Source organism: Hypanus sabinus, chromosome 5 (assembly GCF_030144855.1).
Source record: "Hypanus sabinus isolate sHypSab1 chromosome 5, sHypSab1.hap1, whole genome shotgun sequence".
In the NCBI taxonomy this organism is placed as follows: Eukaryota; Metazoa; Chordata; class Chondrichthyes; order Myliobatiformes; family Dasyatidae; genus Hypanus; species Hypanus sabinus.
Genome location: NC_082710.1, coordinates 30,095,185 through 30,112,170, shown reverse-complemented (window position 1 = coordinate 30,112,170; position 16,986 = coordinate 30,095,185). Strand labels below are relative to the sequence as shown.

Sequence of the window (16,986 nt, the reverse complement as noted above, 5' to 3'; positions counted from 1 at the left end):
ACGATCATACTGAATGGCTGGACAGGCTTGAGTGGCCAATTGGCTTGTGCCTGCTTTTGTGTTCATTGAGAATCATACAAATAAAATTGTTAAGACAGACACAATTACTGTGACTTACAAAATACAAATACTATGCACCAAAAAAAATCCACATCTTCAGGTTTTGTAGACCTGACAATTTATTCCTTTGGAGCAGGGTGTTTGTACAATTTAAAACTACTACTTCTGAGAAGTCTTGTTTTTAAGAAATACTCTTTTCCCCCTACAGGACTTTGGTTTAAGGACATATTCCAGACGTGCATCTCAGCACATACCTCAAACTTTCAATTCATTGCCTGATTTTCACTCCCACCATCCACTTCAGCTGCTTGCCCTTGTTTGAGAACATGCAACAACCCTTCTGCTGAACTCTTGCAGTGGGAAGCACCATGTCTTCATGAACTGATTTAGTACAACCTCCTCATTTCCAGTACACATTTAACATACAACCCACAATTATGGAATGTATCCAGTGATTTGGATAAGCTACAAGGAGGGTAATCAGTTAAACCTTGAAAATCGTAACATTTCAACTTAGTATTTTGAAAGTTTACAAAGTTCAAAGTAAATTTATTATCACAGCAAATGTCACTGTATACAACCGTGAGATTCCTCTTCTTGCAGGCACAGTAAATATAAGAAACAAAATGCACCAATGGAATACCACACCCAACAATAACCAAAATGCAAAAAAGACTGCAAATACAAAAAGGGAAAAAATACTATTAATAAGCAATAAAGAGAACATGAGGAGTCCTTGAAAGAGTTCAGTGGATACAGTCCAGTGCTGGAGCAAGAGAAGTTATCCCCTTTGATTCAAGAGCCTGATAGTTGAGCAGTAGTAACTCTTCCTGAAACTGGTGCTGCAGGTCTTGGGGCTCCTTACCTTCCTCCTGCTGGGGGTCCTGGATGCTAGATATTGCTTTCATGCGACAGCACTCTGTGTAGATGTGCTCAATGATGGGGAAGGCTTTACCCATGATGGACTGAACAGGTAATCACTTTTTGTAGGTTATCCCGTACAAGGGCATTGGTGTTTCCATACCTTGAAACCTCCACTCAAGATGTTAAACAGCAAGTCAAGGATTGCAACACCAAAATTTTAATGCATTTATATTTCATTGAAACACTGCAGTTTTCACAGCACCAGACTGCTATTCATAAAATCCCAATAAAATTTGTCCGTAGAAAGATTTACATCAGCAGCCTTGATACCAAGATATCCTTTATGTACAGGATATGAATTTTGCTGACATGTAAATTAGGCCTCCCCAAATAGCGCTAAAAATTATGAGCCTCCATGAATCACTAGTGATTTAAAAGGATTCCTACAAGATTAGTGGGCAAGAAGATTTAGACCAAGCCAGTGAGAGCATGAGAGAATGTTATTGCACTGTTCCAAGGAACTGCTGCAACAATGTCCCAAGACTGGAACTGAGGGGCCAGCAGTCATCTTCAGAAGAACTCATATTATTGTGCATCTGCAAGGCAAATACTTCAATGATTCAAAGTATTTTAAGATTGTGGAATCCCAAAAATGCATGAAAAAAACCAGAGTAACAAAAAAAAAACTACTAGAAAAGTGGTGAAGTATATCTCTTTATTATAGTAACAAAGATCAAAATTCATGATTTCTATACAGGAATGTTGAATTTGTTTCACAATTTACAATTAGTTATATGAAAATTCAGTAATAGATCTCTCAATGAAACAAGTGTCATTACAGCAAAATCTCAGTTCCAGCACTGACAATGCACTTCACTGCAAAAAACTTAAGCTGCACAGTGGTGTTCAATTCAGCAACTACTGCAGAATTTCATTCCACAACCCAGTTCATTCTGACTGGATTAGGCCATGCAGTTGGTTGACAAAATGCAAGAAATTTATTAAACCACTTCTGCAATGCAGTATTACAATTTAAAATATATGTAGTGGTTATATTGGAAATCTGTGGTCAGTGCCTAGTATGGAACCAGTTGTAAACAAGAGACAGGCCACGTTTCATCTTATTGGAACTTCATGCTATTGCTTTGGCTTCTGGCAGGAATGCCTCCCAGTATTTAATTAACTGAAAAAGATTAGAATCAAGATTTAGAAATAGAAACATTCAGATAATCAATTACTTTGAATATTGCACCTCTCATGATATAACTCAAGAGCTATACATCTTACTGAAGTACTCCCTGCATTCAAGAGGGCATGTCGTACCCAAAATGTCTTAAGTGCATCTCCATAGTTTGGATTATATTAAGGCATATACATACACAAAATACTATTTTGGTCTTCCCTGGAGATGCCAAGTCTAGTCTCTCATCTTTTTCCTTGCACTTTCTACCACTCCAAATTCAGATGTATGCCCAAAATACTGCTTGGCTACTACTGCAAAATTTTAAAAATCCTTATATTACTGGACTATATCCACCTGGCAGATATGTTAGTTATGACTCCACACTGACTGCCAATATTTGAAAATCCATTTGTACTTTACTTTGCTGAAAGGACAGGTTTTCCAGAAAAATCAGGTCAGCATAAAATCATAATTCAAACAAGGTCCACAAGCTGACATTTAAAACAGATACAGCCCCAAAAAAATCAAACAATATCAATATACTAATATCTAATCTACATCCATGGCCAACAGACTATTTGTAACTAACAGAATCTCCAGGTGGTTATCAACTTACTTGTTGCTGCGTGTGCACTAAAGATTCAAGGTACTTGATTATAACAGATTTGAAATCCTTTACCCTCTCTTTCTATAAAGAAAAGAGAAACAAGATTAAAAACAGCTCAATGTGCTTTACAGAGCTAGATTTACAAAAAGGCTATTCTACCCACCTCAAATCTGCCCACTTCCTTGCGGATAGTTTTTGAGATTTGCTCGAAATCCCTTTCCCCTTGTTGAACTCTTGCCTCCCACTGTAAATGAAAGGAAATCAATTGTTAGATCTGTAATCATGTTGCTAAGCATTCAAAATTATCACCAAAAGCTTAAAGCAAAGCTAGTTGAATTTCATGCTAATTAAAATTTGATACCCCCATGTTCAGGATTCAGTTTAGTATGCAAATTTAAAGTGGGAAATACATTTACTGAATCACTTTAAGCATTAAAAACAATGTTCTATTACGCTATGATCTTTGAAATTTGCTCATTTGCACAGCTAGCCAAGTACAATTTCAAATGAACTATTTTTAAAATAAATCCTAACAGTCCTCAAATTTTCAGCCACAAATTCGGTTTATGAAAATTCCAAGAGTATTAAATGTGGGAAAGACTAGGCAATTCAACACACTAATCCTTAGACACACACTGATTCAATTCTCAAAACCAGTATGTTTCAGAGTTGTTCAAAAGCCTGTTCATGATCTTCTAATAGTTGACAATAATACACTGTGGTTTAAAATTAAAACTGCATGGAAATGTCAAAACTATAACTAATCTGGAATGAATAAAGCTGGCAGTCAATTCCATCTCCCAATCTTCGGAATGTACAACTTATTCCAACTTTATATCTAACTTTGTCACACTATTTCACCGTTTTACATTGATCTTAGCAAGGCTCCATTGGATTTCATTCAGCTGCAAAAAAAACTGGCTGCTTCAAATTTTGCAGCTGTCTACAGTCCAAAATCTATTAGTTCATTCCATACTAATAAGACATTCCTTATTCTTCAGGTTTTAATAACAACGCTTGATACTCCCTAAACACCCACTTAAACACTTCCCTGATAATTCCATCCAAATTTGATCCAGCTCACATGGTCAGATCTAAAACAGAGGCTCTTTGCAACAACTCAAAAGCATTGGTTTCCATTTTAATGTCCAAAATCACAGAGTATCCCAAAGAATGTTCTGAAATATCAATTTAATTACAGTAAATGTGCTCCTACAGATGAAAGGCTTGCAGTAAAATTTAATTATTGAAAGCATTGAACTGCGTTCTGACATTCCTAATAGCTACACGGTAAAACATGTCAGTTTCAGAAACATTCCCAATTCAAGAATGGCTGCATGTTCCATTTAACAAATGGAAGTGACTACCAGAGGAAAAGCACAGAAGTATGGAATTTTAAGTTTTTTTTCGCCGCAATTCCCAAATCCAAATCTATTTACTAGAATTGCATACCTATGTAGTCACACAGTACAGAAACAGAACAGCCTATCTGATCCATACCAGCCAAGACATCCCATCCAAGCTTGTCCCATTTGCCAAGAAACAGGCCCACCACCTTCTCAATTTTTAAAGTCCAAGTACTGTCCAACTGTCTTAAAAAGCTACTGTACTTGCCTCACCATGGTCTAGCAGCGGATTCCAGTGCTTTTAAAAAAAAAGTTGCACAAGTTCCTCTAAACCAGGGGTCGGCAAACTTTTTGCCTCTGGGGAGCAGACAGTGGGCTAGATAAATGCCATAAAAAACTTGAAATATGGGAATTATCCATTTAAATACATATAGTTATGTTCTGCCTCAAATTAATGAACAATGCATGCTAGAAAATCATTTGTGCTTAAGGTTGCCTACCCCTTCTCTGAACTCTTTCCCCCCTCATCTTAACCCTATGTCCTCTAGTTCTTGATATCCCAACTTTGGGGGAAAGGAGTGCATTCTCCTTACCTACACCCCTAAAGATTTTATACACCTCTATAAGATCACCTCTCAGTTTCCCACATTCCAAGGAATAAAGTCCTAGCCTGTTCAACCTCTCCCCATAATTCAGTCCCTCAAGTCTTGCCAACATCTTGAAAATCTTTTCTGCACATCTTTCCTATCAGAGTGACCAAAACTGAATACAATACAAGTCTGCCCTCAGAGTCCCATACAACTAACCCTAACCTCCATGCTTTTATATTTAATGCTCTGACTGTAGGGGAACTGATCAAGATCCCCTTGTAATTTTTGATACCTTCATACCATACACATACACCAATAAACAACTGTCCAGTACCAATCCCCAAGGTGCACCACTAGTTACGGGCCTCCAAATAGCAAAACAATTTCCTACCATCAACCATCTGCTTTCTACCATCAAGTCAACTGTGCATCCAATTAGCCAGCTCTCCCTGGATTCTGTGTGATCTCACCTTCCACAGCAGTCTACCATGCACAATCTTAAAGGCATTACTGAAGTCCTTATAAAACATGTCTACTGCCCTGCCCTTAGCCTTCTTGGTATATCCAGGCTTTAATTACACAAATAACCCCCCCCCCACCCCCAGCTGGATCCACTCATCAGTCGCCTACCACTCCTACTCACCTGGATCTACCTATTGGCGTGAGCTCTTGTCCTACCCCTTCTTTTCACCTTTTTATACTGGCTCTCTCCCCCACTTTCAGTCCAAGTGAAGGGTCTCAACCTGAAATGTCCACTGCACAGATGCTGACTTCCTCCAATATTGCGTTGCTCCTTGATTTCACAAGGCCGTATACAAACCTAAACTTAACCAGTTATCCAATCAACTGCAAAGTGGAAAGAGTTTCAAAATTATGGTAGCAGGTACATTGGTGATACAAACCAAGTGGCATTAGAAAACAATGAATGAAAATTTCAGGTCAGCTTTTATAATTGCCTTTTAACTTTACCTTACTGATTGGGTGCTAGAAACTATCTGAAGAGCAACTGACAAACTTGTTGGGGGGGGGGGGGAGGGAGCTACCTAATTTATGCACAGAACAATGTGTACAACTCGATTTCCAGCATTGTTTTATTACAGCATCTACAGTTTTTTTTGCATTTTCAGTTTAATATTCATGTCCCCACATGCCTCATCCATTACATATTACATATAGCTGTTGTCTGAGCACAACCAGTGATTGCAAAAGATCCTCAATTTCCGTTCTAATGGACATTCCAGTGGCACAATTTCACTTTTAAAGGTACTGATCTGTTGACAAGAAATGCTTAACCTCTGTAAAGTGTACAAATGCAGGTAGCACCATCTGCTTTCGTGTTGGATAAAATTAGCCTGAAGTATTTATTCCAATTCATCTTGCACAAAGAACAATGATACTCAATGATCAGACAGACAATTGATTATCAATCTTGTGCAACTCCTTGGTAAACTCAGCTTTAAAAGCACATTAAAGACCAAAGATTAAATATTCATAAAAGACCCACCACTGACCAAAACATGCAATATCATTGGCAAATACTTTCAAACCAGTCAAGAGAAATTTGCATATCCTCATGTAGTATCAATCCACCTAGAAAATTAAGTGCAGTGACTTTAGGTATAGTATTGTTTCCTATTAGACAAACCGCAAGGATGTACTTGAGTTAGAAACTATTTCACCAATGTAACATTTTTATGACTGCTTATCACAGCGAGATTGCTGAAAAGCAGCCAATGGCTGAAGTTCCACACCTCAAATTTTTAGAAAGCTAGTTAAGCCAATCCATTTGCACCCACTTGGATCAAGTAATTCAAATAAGTTTTTGGATAAATTCCAAAATGTGCTCCGGCAAAGATTGAACAAGTTAATTCCAAGCACAAGTTGAAGCTGTTTCCTTCTATTCTGCACTAAGTACACAAATGCTAACCAGGTCACAGTGGTAGGGCACAAGGGCGCAGATCAATTTCAGCATGGAAATACAGTCCTTTCAATAATAGCTTGGGCAAAATAATGAAGTAGTGCCACCAGTGGAACCAAGCCCAAGAAGGACTGTGCTTCAGGGAAGGCAAGGTGGAAATACACTACATACAAATTCAAATATAAAAAAAAATTGAAGTGGAAAAAATAGCAGCTTGGGGTTTGGTATTGGACCATTGTTATCTATGAATATATCAACCAGAACTGATCACAAGCGGCTTTAGTGAAATTCAGTAAAGTTAAGAGTACATTGCCACTAATGCAATTTGACACAAGCTGTAGCAGTCACTCAAACCAGTTTAAAATTCTTCCTACCTCCTCAATCTCCTTGTGAAGCAGAGTAAAACAAAAATTATACAAGTTAAGACCATTTAACAGCTCATCTACCTACCGCTTAATTTTACTTAAACTGCACTCTCCTGAAAATAGTTTAACATTGGAATTCTGCTTCTAGTATTTATATTGAGTTTAAGCATACCAGCAGTATTTATGATCAGTACTTGAGATTTTTACCTTGGATTTTTGGCTCCTACATTGCTAAGAAACAAGTTTTATGAACTTAAGCATAACATTGTTTTCCCTAGCCAAACAGTCCTAAAGTTCAAAGCATATTTAGTTACTAAAAGCAGTCAGTGACAATATTTTCTTTATTTTTCTGTACAGTATCAAAAGCTTTTCAACACTAGGACAAACACAATAGGTTTGGATTTCAGTTCAAGAGGGTGTAGTTTGACTATTCAAAAGCAGCAACAAAAGTGCATGCTGTAGTGGACAGGATTTGAAATGTACTAAATAGCATTTAGACAGGTACACGGATACAAGTTTCCAGGAATATGGGCCAAACACAGGTAAATGGGACAAGTTTGGGCAGGCAACTTGGATAACATGCACAAGTGGGGCAGAAGAACCCATTTCACTGCTGTGCAAGTATGACTATAAATAGCAGCTACAAAACAAAAATGTTTGAATACAACAGAAGACAAAACATTGTGGAAGTGGGATAAAGTAGCTAATTTGAGGAAGCCAGCAATGTTATACATCTTTTTGCATCATTAGTTTAACCACAAGGAGCACGACCAAAACATACTGGTGGATTACGATCCAATTGAATTTCACACTAAATAGGTCACCAGATGCAAAGCTTAATAATACAGCAACACATTTTCATAAATTGCAATGTGCAACTTAGTCAATTTTAAATTCACTGGCATCGGACTTCAAACTTTAAAATTTTCACCAAAACTAAACTACAATCAATAAGCATTAGGTACAATCCCAAATCGACAGGACACTTTAAAAATCAGCCCTTTTGAGATGGTTCATTGTAAACTTATGTTGATAAAAAAAATCTAATTAATGCAACCAAATTGCTTAAAAATCCAGTTATATAATTAATGGATGTGATACTAAATGTGTACACTGAAATTGTTACATGATGATCTAAAGCAGTGGTTCCCAAACTTGTGTTATTGCTCCCAAGGCTCCCAGAAATATCCCCAGCATCCCCCTCTCCCTTTCCAGCTATTAGATAGAAAAAAATAACAAATTTTGATTTACGATGTAAAGCGAAAGAAAATAACTGCAAATTCAAAATAATGACAAATAATTGCAATTTTTCAAATCTATTTAAAGCTACAAATATTTTAAGTCTAATAAAAACAAATTATGAACAATTTTAGAGCATTAGCAGTCCAACTGCTCACTACTTCATTGCTTTTTCACCTTTCAATGAGAAGGATGGGCTTGATACCGTGCTATCAGCTTCTCAACATCAGGCTGAATGTCACTCAGGGGTCTCAGATCCCCACATTCAATTTGCAGTCTGCTTCATTGCTTTCAAAGAATTTGGGTGACTGCACTGAAACCACACTCCACTAAATAACGATGTTACTTATTGCCTGCTCAACATCCTGACCTTTTTCCATACTGCAGGATAGACTTCTTCTGCAACCAGAGGCCTTGATATGAATTTTTAAACCTCAGCTTCAGCTCTAAGTTATTTTGTAGCAAAAATAAGTTTTTTTCATCCTTCCTGTTAATTCCTTACTAGAAGTGTTCAAGATTGGGTTTATTGCCCAGTCTGGAATTTGGATCAAGAGGTCTACAGCAGATGCTATCTCATTGGCTCGTCACACAACCCTGGAACATCTGGACAGCAATGATGGATACATCAGAAATCTTGGCAAACTTCTATAGCTGGGTGGTGGGAAGTGTGCTTGACTAGCCGCATTATGGCCTTGTATGGGAACACTAATGCCTTTGAATGGAAAATCCTACAAAAGGTAGTGGATTTGGCCCAGTACATCATGGGTAAAACCTTCCCCACCATTGAACACATCTACATGAAACATTGCTTTAGAAAGGCAGCAAAGATTGTCACCACCATGCTTTTCCCCTCACTACTGTGAGAAGCTGGAAGGTGCTTCAGGACTGGCACCACCAGGTTCAAGAATAGTCATTACCCCTCAACCATCAGGCTCTTAAACAAAAGGGAATAGCTACACACTTAAGGACTCATTATTTCATGCTTGTTATTTATTGCTATTTATTCATTTCTGCATTTGCACAGTTTGTTTACATTTCCTGTTCTATAAATTTGCTGAGTATGCCTGCAGAATAAGGATCACAGAGTTGCATGTGGTGACATGTATTCTGACAAGAAGTTTTACTTTGAAAAGATCCTGAATTCTTACTGACATGTCTTTATGCAGCTCAGCTAGGTGGGCACACCATCTGGCGTCCTTTCTCTTCTAATTCAGAGGCTCAGAAACTCAAAAGTCAAGATGGTCAATGTTGCACTTGAATAGGGTTAACTTGAACACAAATGTGGAGATGACCAATTTGACTTTGATAAAATTCAAATTTCCTTGCAAGATTGATTTCATTCAACTTTGCAAATAATTCTGACAAATAGGCAATGTAATGCATAATACTTGAGTTGATTACTGAATGAAGCATTGGACTTCCAAGAAAAATATAAAAAGTATATTAAAACATCTCAAAATGTTTCATTTTGAGAGCCATCTGACTTGTGTGCAACAACAAATATTTAAACTGCTCATTCTTAATACAAAGCTCACAAAATAGTCAAGAATTAAGAGCGTATGACTGATTTTATTTACTGCTATGCTAACAGTACTCACTGATTTGTGCAGCCGATCACTGTGGTTTTTTGCAAAAATATGTTGTCTGTGAATTACACAGCGAATATTAAGTGTTAGGTACAGCTCTGTACAAGAAAGTAATCTCCACAGTGGTGTCCTGTCACTGATGGTGCCCCATCTGTTGCACAAGCAAGAATGTTGGTGAGTAGAATGTTCCTCTTTGAAAAATTGCTCAACAACCCAAAATAATGACTCACTCTTCATATGTTTCTAGTCCCCTTGCAAATACCAACTCTTGAACCATGCAGTCATCTTTTATGAAATGAATATAACCAAGAAGCAAAGATTTGTTGCCTGGCAAAGTTGACTCATCCAAACGCAAAGCAAATTCTGTTGTCCTAAGTAAGCTGCACAGTGTGTCTTCCAAATTGTTAGACATTTCATCTATTTGTCTTTGAACAGAGTTGCTGCTGAGCAGAACTGCTTTAGTTATTTGGTCTGGTGACTTACGCAAAACAGTACTCAGGATCTTTTTTGCTGCTGCAGAATCAGTTCTTCTCCAATTGTACGGGGCTTTCCAGATTTAGCAAAGAGCACACACACCATCACTGTTTTGTTCTGAAGTGCTGTGAAACATATTTTGAAATGATTTCTGTTTCTGAAAGTTTTCTTGAAGTGACTGAAAATAAGCCAAGTTCTTGTTTGCTTGATTACAGTGTATTCTCTTAAAATGTTCAAGGAGCCTGGATAGTTGCATTGCCTCATTTGAGAGAACTTTACCACACAATAGGCATGTTGACTGCGTAGTGATTATATAAAACCTTATTTCAGATACTCCACGCTATACTGTCTACACTTTTTCATTTGACTGCTTCTGCCATTTTGTATGGATTAATGTCGACCACGAATCACCTATCATTCTAGTCTAACCTGAAGCATTGTGATTCATTAAGAGGAAAGTTATAATGTGATCATAGCTCAGGCAAACCCCGATTCTCTGTCCGAAGGTACACAAAGTGGGTCAGCAATATCTTGGTGGGGCCAGAGGCTAGAGAAACACAGTTAAGACCATTCAAAAGGGCAGATTCTGAATTCACGCCATTGAATGCTATTCCCTAATTCAGAGGATTTGTATCTCTGCATGACTAGAATATGGGAATCATACTGACACTATTACAGTAGTGAACGACATAATGCCAGGCCTGGCCCTGAAATCCTCCAAGAGGACCACAATCTTGTCATGGTTTGGATGCTTGCGTGCCTCAGTGACCTGGAGAACTATGTTGGCTGGAGTCAGGGCTTATGCTTTGGCTCTTAGTAAAGAGGTCAAAGGGCAGAGGCCAGGCTAAGAGGGGTCCAGCAGTCTTCCAGGTTCAGGGGTTCAGCTTAGGGCCAGCAACCCTGACTGGTAAAACAACACTGTTGCGTAAACAGTAGTGAAGATTCCTTCTACATATGACTGTGACGGTATTCCACCTGGGACTTGCATGACTTGACAATAGTAAAAACAGAAAGCTGCTGACACAATGAAAGAGGCTCTGACCACCAGGAATGGTGAACCTTCATTGCCGCCTTAAGTGCCAGTGGCATAACGGACAGTGACTAAGTAATAAACTGGAAATAACAATTTCTTCAGTCCAGATTTGTCATGATATACCAAATGCAGAAGTGTCACATTGCTTTTCAACTATAATACGTTTCAAGCATGCCAAGAGAATGGTGAGTTAGCAAGAGATGATGATTGCGTAATTATAATCAATTATGAGACATTGAGGATCAAACTCTTAAAGTAATTTATTTCTTAAATTAAGACTCTAATCCCTCAGCTGCCGTTCTTGCTACCAAGCACCCCCCCTCCCCACTGCCCCCAGGGTAGAGAGGGCAATATCACCCCATTTGGGAACCACTGATTTAAAGTGTGCATGGATTACAAAAGCAGCAAAATGTACAAGGATTTCACTCCCAAGCAGTGCTTCCTCTAAGCTGCGCAGCTTCATGGCCACGCGGCAACTTCAATCCTCCTGAGCACGTAGCCTTTGTTCACGTACAGCTGGAATTCTCTATTATATAATGCAATTATAGTTTTGAAATCTATGTAAAATAATTGTAAAATACCCCGTAATTACTTGTGTTGATGAATATGATACACAAGTATTCTAAGTCGATTTCCTGACGATGAGTTGAGAGAATACAAGCTTTTGACCCCGTTGCTATTGCAAACGCAACCAATTTTGAATTTGGAAAAGAGAATGCTCGCAGCAAAAATATCGCAGCAATACTGTAATTTCAAGTTTGTCATTTTTGAGAAAGTGAAGACTGGTTCAATTAAGATGTTCACTGAAATATTGAACCATATGCTTAGAAACAAGAGAATTTGAAGAACTGTCAATTCTTGTTGGCACCATTAGAACATTTGAAGCTTCTTGTGCTGACTATGAATGTGGATTCAATCTTATGAACTCAATCAAAAGTGGAACATTTGGATGATCTAATGAGTACTAAAATATCTTTCAGCTGGACGCAAAATCAATCTGGACAGTGTTTACAGTCAATGGATTGTAATATAACAGACAAGTAGTTTTAAAAATGTTAAAGATTTTCTTTGTTACATTGCATTTAATTACACCCTTCAATTAATAAATAAAATCAAGTATGATATTTTCAATTTTCATTCTAAATATACATAGTATGCATATTACAAAAATAAACATTTAAAGTTCCATGCAATTTTCAGGTCATTAATAAAATCTCCTGCTCAGAGTAATGGTTGGTCCGTGCAGCTGTAAATAAAGAGGGAGTGATGCTCCCAGAAAGGTGGAAAAGCTGATTAGAAAACAGATTAAACACAAGGCTGTAACTTGAGTTTAAATGGCAGCTAGATTGCAAGCCATTGGTACACTTTATGGAAAATGAAGAGTTTAAATGTTAGATTTAATCATGTAATGAGAATTGATTTTGAATAAGCACATTGGCAAGTTAATCCTGTGTTCAATTACAAGTAATGGTGTAAATAGTAGACAAACTGAATTTTACCATTTCAAGCAATATTTCATTTGAACTTGGTTAAATGTGGACAAATGGTTTAAAGATGAAAACACACAAAGTAAAACAAAACTGAAGCAGATGACATTTTATGCATGTTGCTTCATAAGGCAGTATTACAGCCAATCCAATTTTCCATGTTTTGCCTATTCCCCAAACTTTATATCTGCTACAATCCAAAACTCAACCTTGAATATTTCATTACTTTTTATCCACATTTCAGTCAGTGAATTACAAATTCCTCTTACAAATTACATTTTCCTCGGACAAATTCCTTCTCAGAGGATTAGCTCCTTATCCCAAGAAAATGCTCCCTGGTTTTAGCCCCTAACACTGAGAAACATTCACATCTGAAAAGCAAAAACTGCAGATGCTGGAAATCAAAATAGAAAATGTTGGAAATATTCTGGTCAAACACCAACTGTGGAAAGGGAAAAGCCGAGCTTCCATCGTGACTGCAAATGTTCACTTCTTATGGGTTAAGCATTAAGTATCCAAGTTCTAATTGATTTCTATATGCCTTACCACACATTCCCCATTTACATCCCCTCCAGAAGAATCAGCTGCACATAAGCCTTCATCACATTCAGCTGGCACTAATACTCTCCTGTTTCAGGCACTACCTTGTATGTTCTTTTCATTTTCTTTGTTTTTCCACTTCTCTACAACTTGAAGCACATGTTCAGTATTTACCTTAAGCAATCTGTTTCGAGATCACATAATAGGGACAATAAGCATCTCCTCACCACAACTTGGGAATCAATTTGATCAAACTATTCTACATTACCTCAACCCATCATATCTCAGAGTAAATCTGAAAACAATATTCCAACTATGGTTTCAAGTAATGTTGGCCAACATTCAATTTGCCTTCTTAGCTTTACTTGCATGCAATCATTTATCTACTTAAAATTTCAAGTTCATAGCTTCCCATTCAACCTGATAGGAATTATCCTCCATTACTTCAACTCATGCTTTAAAGGTGGCATCTGCTAATTTAGAAATTGTGCACAGTACCATATTGCAGTCAATGTAAGCTATAGTTTTCATACAGATCATGGAAAGGCATAGCTGTGCACTGATCTAGTCCAAAATAAACACTTATTTCCACTGTTTATTTAACTAATTTTCTATCCATGCTGCTTCAAATCCTTTTATTCCACAAGCTGAAGTACTGATGCATGGTCTACTAGACAGCACCTCAAATGCCCTTTGAAAATCCAAGTTTAAAAAAGTCTCAAAAAGCTCTAGCTTTACACTACTTGCCTATCATTTCTACACTGGCTTCCCCCCAAATGCATTCACATTTGCTCAAGTGACTGCTTGTTTTGTCACTGACCATAAGATACAGGAGAAGTTGGCCCATCAAGTCTGTTCGGTCAATCATGGGCTGATCCAATTCTTCCAGTCATCCCCACTCCCCTGCCTTCTCCCCAAATCCGTTGATGCCCTGGCTAATCAAGAACCTATCTATCTCTGCCTTAAATGTACACAGTGACTTGGCCTCCACAGCTGGTCGAGGCAACAAATTCCACAGTTCTACCACATCCTGCCTAAAATAATTTCTCCGCATTTCTGTTCCACATGAATGTTCTTCAATCCTGAAGATTATTAAAACATTTAAGGTTGCAGTGATTGGCCTGTACAAGTTGTGTTTTATCCTTTTATCTGAGAGAAAGGATGTAACATCCATGCTCAAGTCCTCATGCGCCACCCATGTTTCCGCACACATTTCATTAATAGCCAACTCAAACTAGGGTGCATCCAATCACCTGCAAACCATTCTATCACCTTGCTTTCTGGCCAATGCATCAGCAGCACAATTTAATCTTCATTCAGTTAAAAGCCGACCAACATTTGCTGAAGGAAGTTCATTTTCTATTTGCCAAATTCCAATTTGTGATTAGATCACAACAAAACCATTCACATTTTGCAGACATCTTTTACTGGACCGTTCTAGCAGGTCCACTAGACTTGTTAGACTAAGTCCCATTTGTCTAACTCAATTTCTTTATAGCAACAGTTTCTCCATGCTTCTTGTCCTTTTTTTGGCATGTTTTGACTTTTGCTGTAAACAGCAACTTTAATGTCTTTGCAATTTCTATATTCCAATTGATTTCTCAGCTGGGAACAATGTTTACTTTGGCCATTCTCTACACATCTCATACCAGGCATTGTACTTTGCAATTCTTGTTTAACAACTGGGCAGCTAGACAAGAGAACAAGCAGATGGAACAGCATTCTTACTCATTAACTGTGGATTTTTGGGTGCCTGGAAGAGAATTGTCTAAGTTTCAGGAAGTGCATTGTAAATATAATATTGCATTTTATACATTTCCCTTTTAAAAAGTGCATTATTTTGCTAAGAATAGTCAGGTAGAAAAAATACTTACTTCTCTTATCTCTTCTTTCGCTTGCTGTAATTTGTCAGGTTTATTCGCATACTGAAGTTTAGCATCAGCTTCCCTTTTCTTTTGCAGTGTGGCCTGTGCATCTTGCCATTTCTGCCAGCACTTCATTCGATAATCAAACACACCCTATAGCAAAAAAATCCTTAATGCAACTTGTTGAACAAGTTTACCTTTGAAAGCCAATTTTATAAATCCAGCAATTGTACGTTAGTCTCATCACACTGATTAAGGATGTGCAGAGACAATGAGACTGAGAAAGGCCACTGCAAGCAAATAATGCTATTTTAAAAGGAAATGTGGGAACAGTGGACAAATCTAAAGCTGACACACAAGTCGAGAAGACGGCTGAAACAACATGTTACATTAAACTTTACAACTTGTCAGCTCCACTGTACAATTCGGGTAGAAGTATGTTAGAGGGAAGACGTAAAGAAGCAGCTGGGTAGAGAAACAAAGCTGGAAGCTGTTCTCACGTTAAAAAGGTAGAGATTTGATGTTTAAATAGACACAAATGGAATAAGGATAAAGATGAACCTGAATGTATTTAAGGTGACTGGCAAATGAACAAGAGATCAGAAAATAAATGAAGGATAAAATCTTAACCAGTAATGCTGAAACAGTAAAACAACCTCAAAATGGACTAAAAGGACAGTCCTTTCAAACAGCTAATATAGGAGCAAAGAACTAGTTACCTTTGTCACTTATGATACTTAGCTGCCCAGAAGGGATAAGAAATAACCAGGAACAAAACCAATTCCTTTACCTATAGCTTTGTATTATGTCTATTCCAATATCAAATTTTCCTTAAAAGGCTAATTGCCCATGCATCAACCTTAACAAGGAAAATAATCTCAATTCTAATTCAACCTTATTCCCATTTTTTGAACACATCAAATTTAAATTAAAATCTTAACTATCCATGTCATCACAGAAACAGCCATTATCCTTCCCAGAATATGCATTTGCACCTGCACACTCTATCCACCGAATGAATCACATTATTCTTATTGCTAGGCAGTTCTCATTGGTACTGAATTACAGCAAGTTGAACGCATGGACACCGATAAAGCTGTTATGAGACCTACCTAGTGAAGCACAAGGTGCAGTCAGAATGTGCACATCAACTATCTATACTGAGCTTGTGTAGTCCTGACAATCAACTCAAGGTTCTAAAGATCCATCCACTTGAGCAGACACACCAGTAATTTGACTGGTCACAACATACATTATTGGATCCATTAGTATTCAGCTAAAAATATTTTCAGCAATATCATTTTTGAATTTATTCACATCCTGCACTTTTTGGTACTACTGTGAACTTCATCTCAATCTGCTGATGTTCGCTCATGTTAAAAATGAAATTAGAATGCATTAAAGACTGTACGGGGTATCTGAGATTATGCAGCCACTCAGAAATCCATATTTTTAAAAGGGAATGCAGCAAAATTACATCTTGCACAACTAGATTAAGTCACTGAAAGCTCCAGAAATTTGAACATAACCTCATTTTTTGAATTAACCAATTTTCTATCCTGGTGATTTGCTGAATTGATTAAAATTTTATGAAACCTTATGCAAGTTGAAAACATGCAAGGATAATTTTGCAATGTCCCCTCTGCTATTAGCTTATCCCATTTAACAACTGCAGTTTCCAAAGAAGCCTCCAAAAGTCAATTGAACATAATATTTGCGGATGATTTTCCCACATAATCATGAAAGTGTTCTGGAATTGAAACTTCTATATTTTGAAATCAGAACATGAACACCAACATCCAAGTGCAGCATCCAAGATAAAATCTGTA

General features: G+C 37.5%; 1 protein-coding gene across 1 annotated transcript in view; it reads right to left on the bottom strand.

The window, feature by feature from the left end:
- Window positions 1-1,625: 1,625 nt before the first annotated feature.
- snx2 (sorting nexin 2) overlaps window positions 1,626-16,986 on the bottom strand; it is a 48,840-nt gene continuing 33,479 nt past the window's right edge. The window contains exons 12-15 of the mRNA XM_059969657.1: window positions 15,167-15,310; window positions 2,878-2,958; window positions 2,724-2,795; window positions 1,626-2,107 (exon numbers count right to left, since the gene is read on the bottom strand). Coding sequence (XP_059825640.1) covers window positions 2,057-2,107; window positions 2,724-2,795; window positions 2,878-2,958; window positions 15,167-15,310 — 348 coding nt within the window. The 3' untranslated portion in view covers window positions 1,626-2,056. The remainder of the gene's footprint in view (window positions 2,108-2,723; window positions 2,796-2,877; window positions 2,959-15,166; window positions 15,311-16,986) is intronic.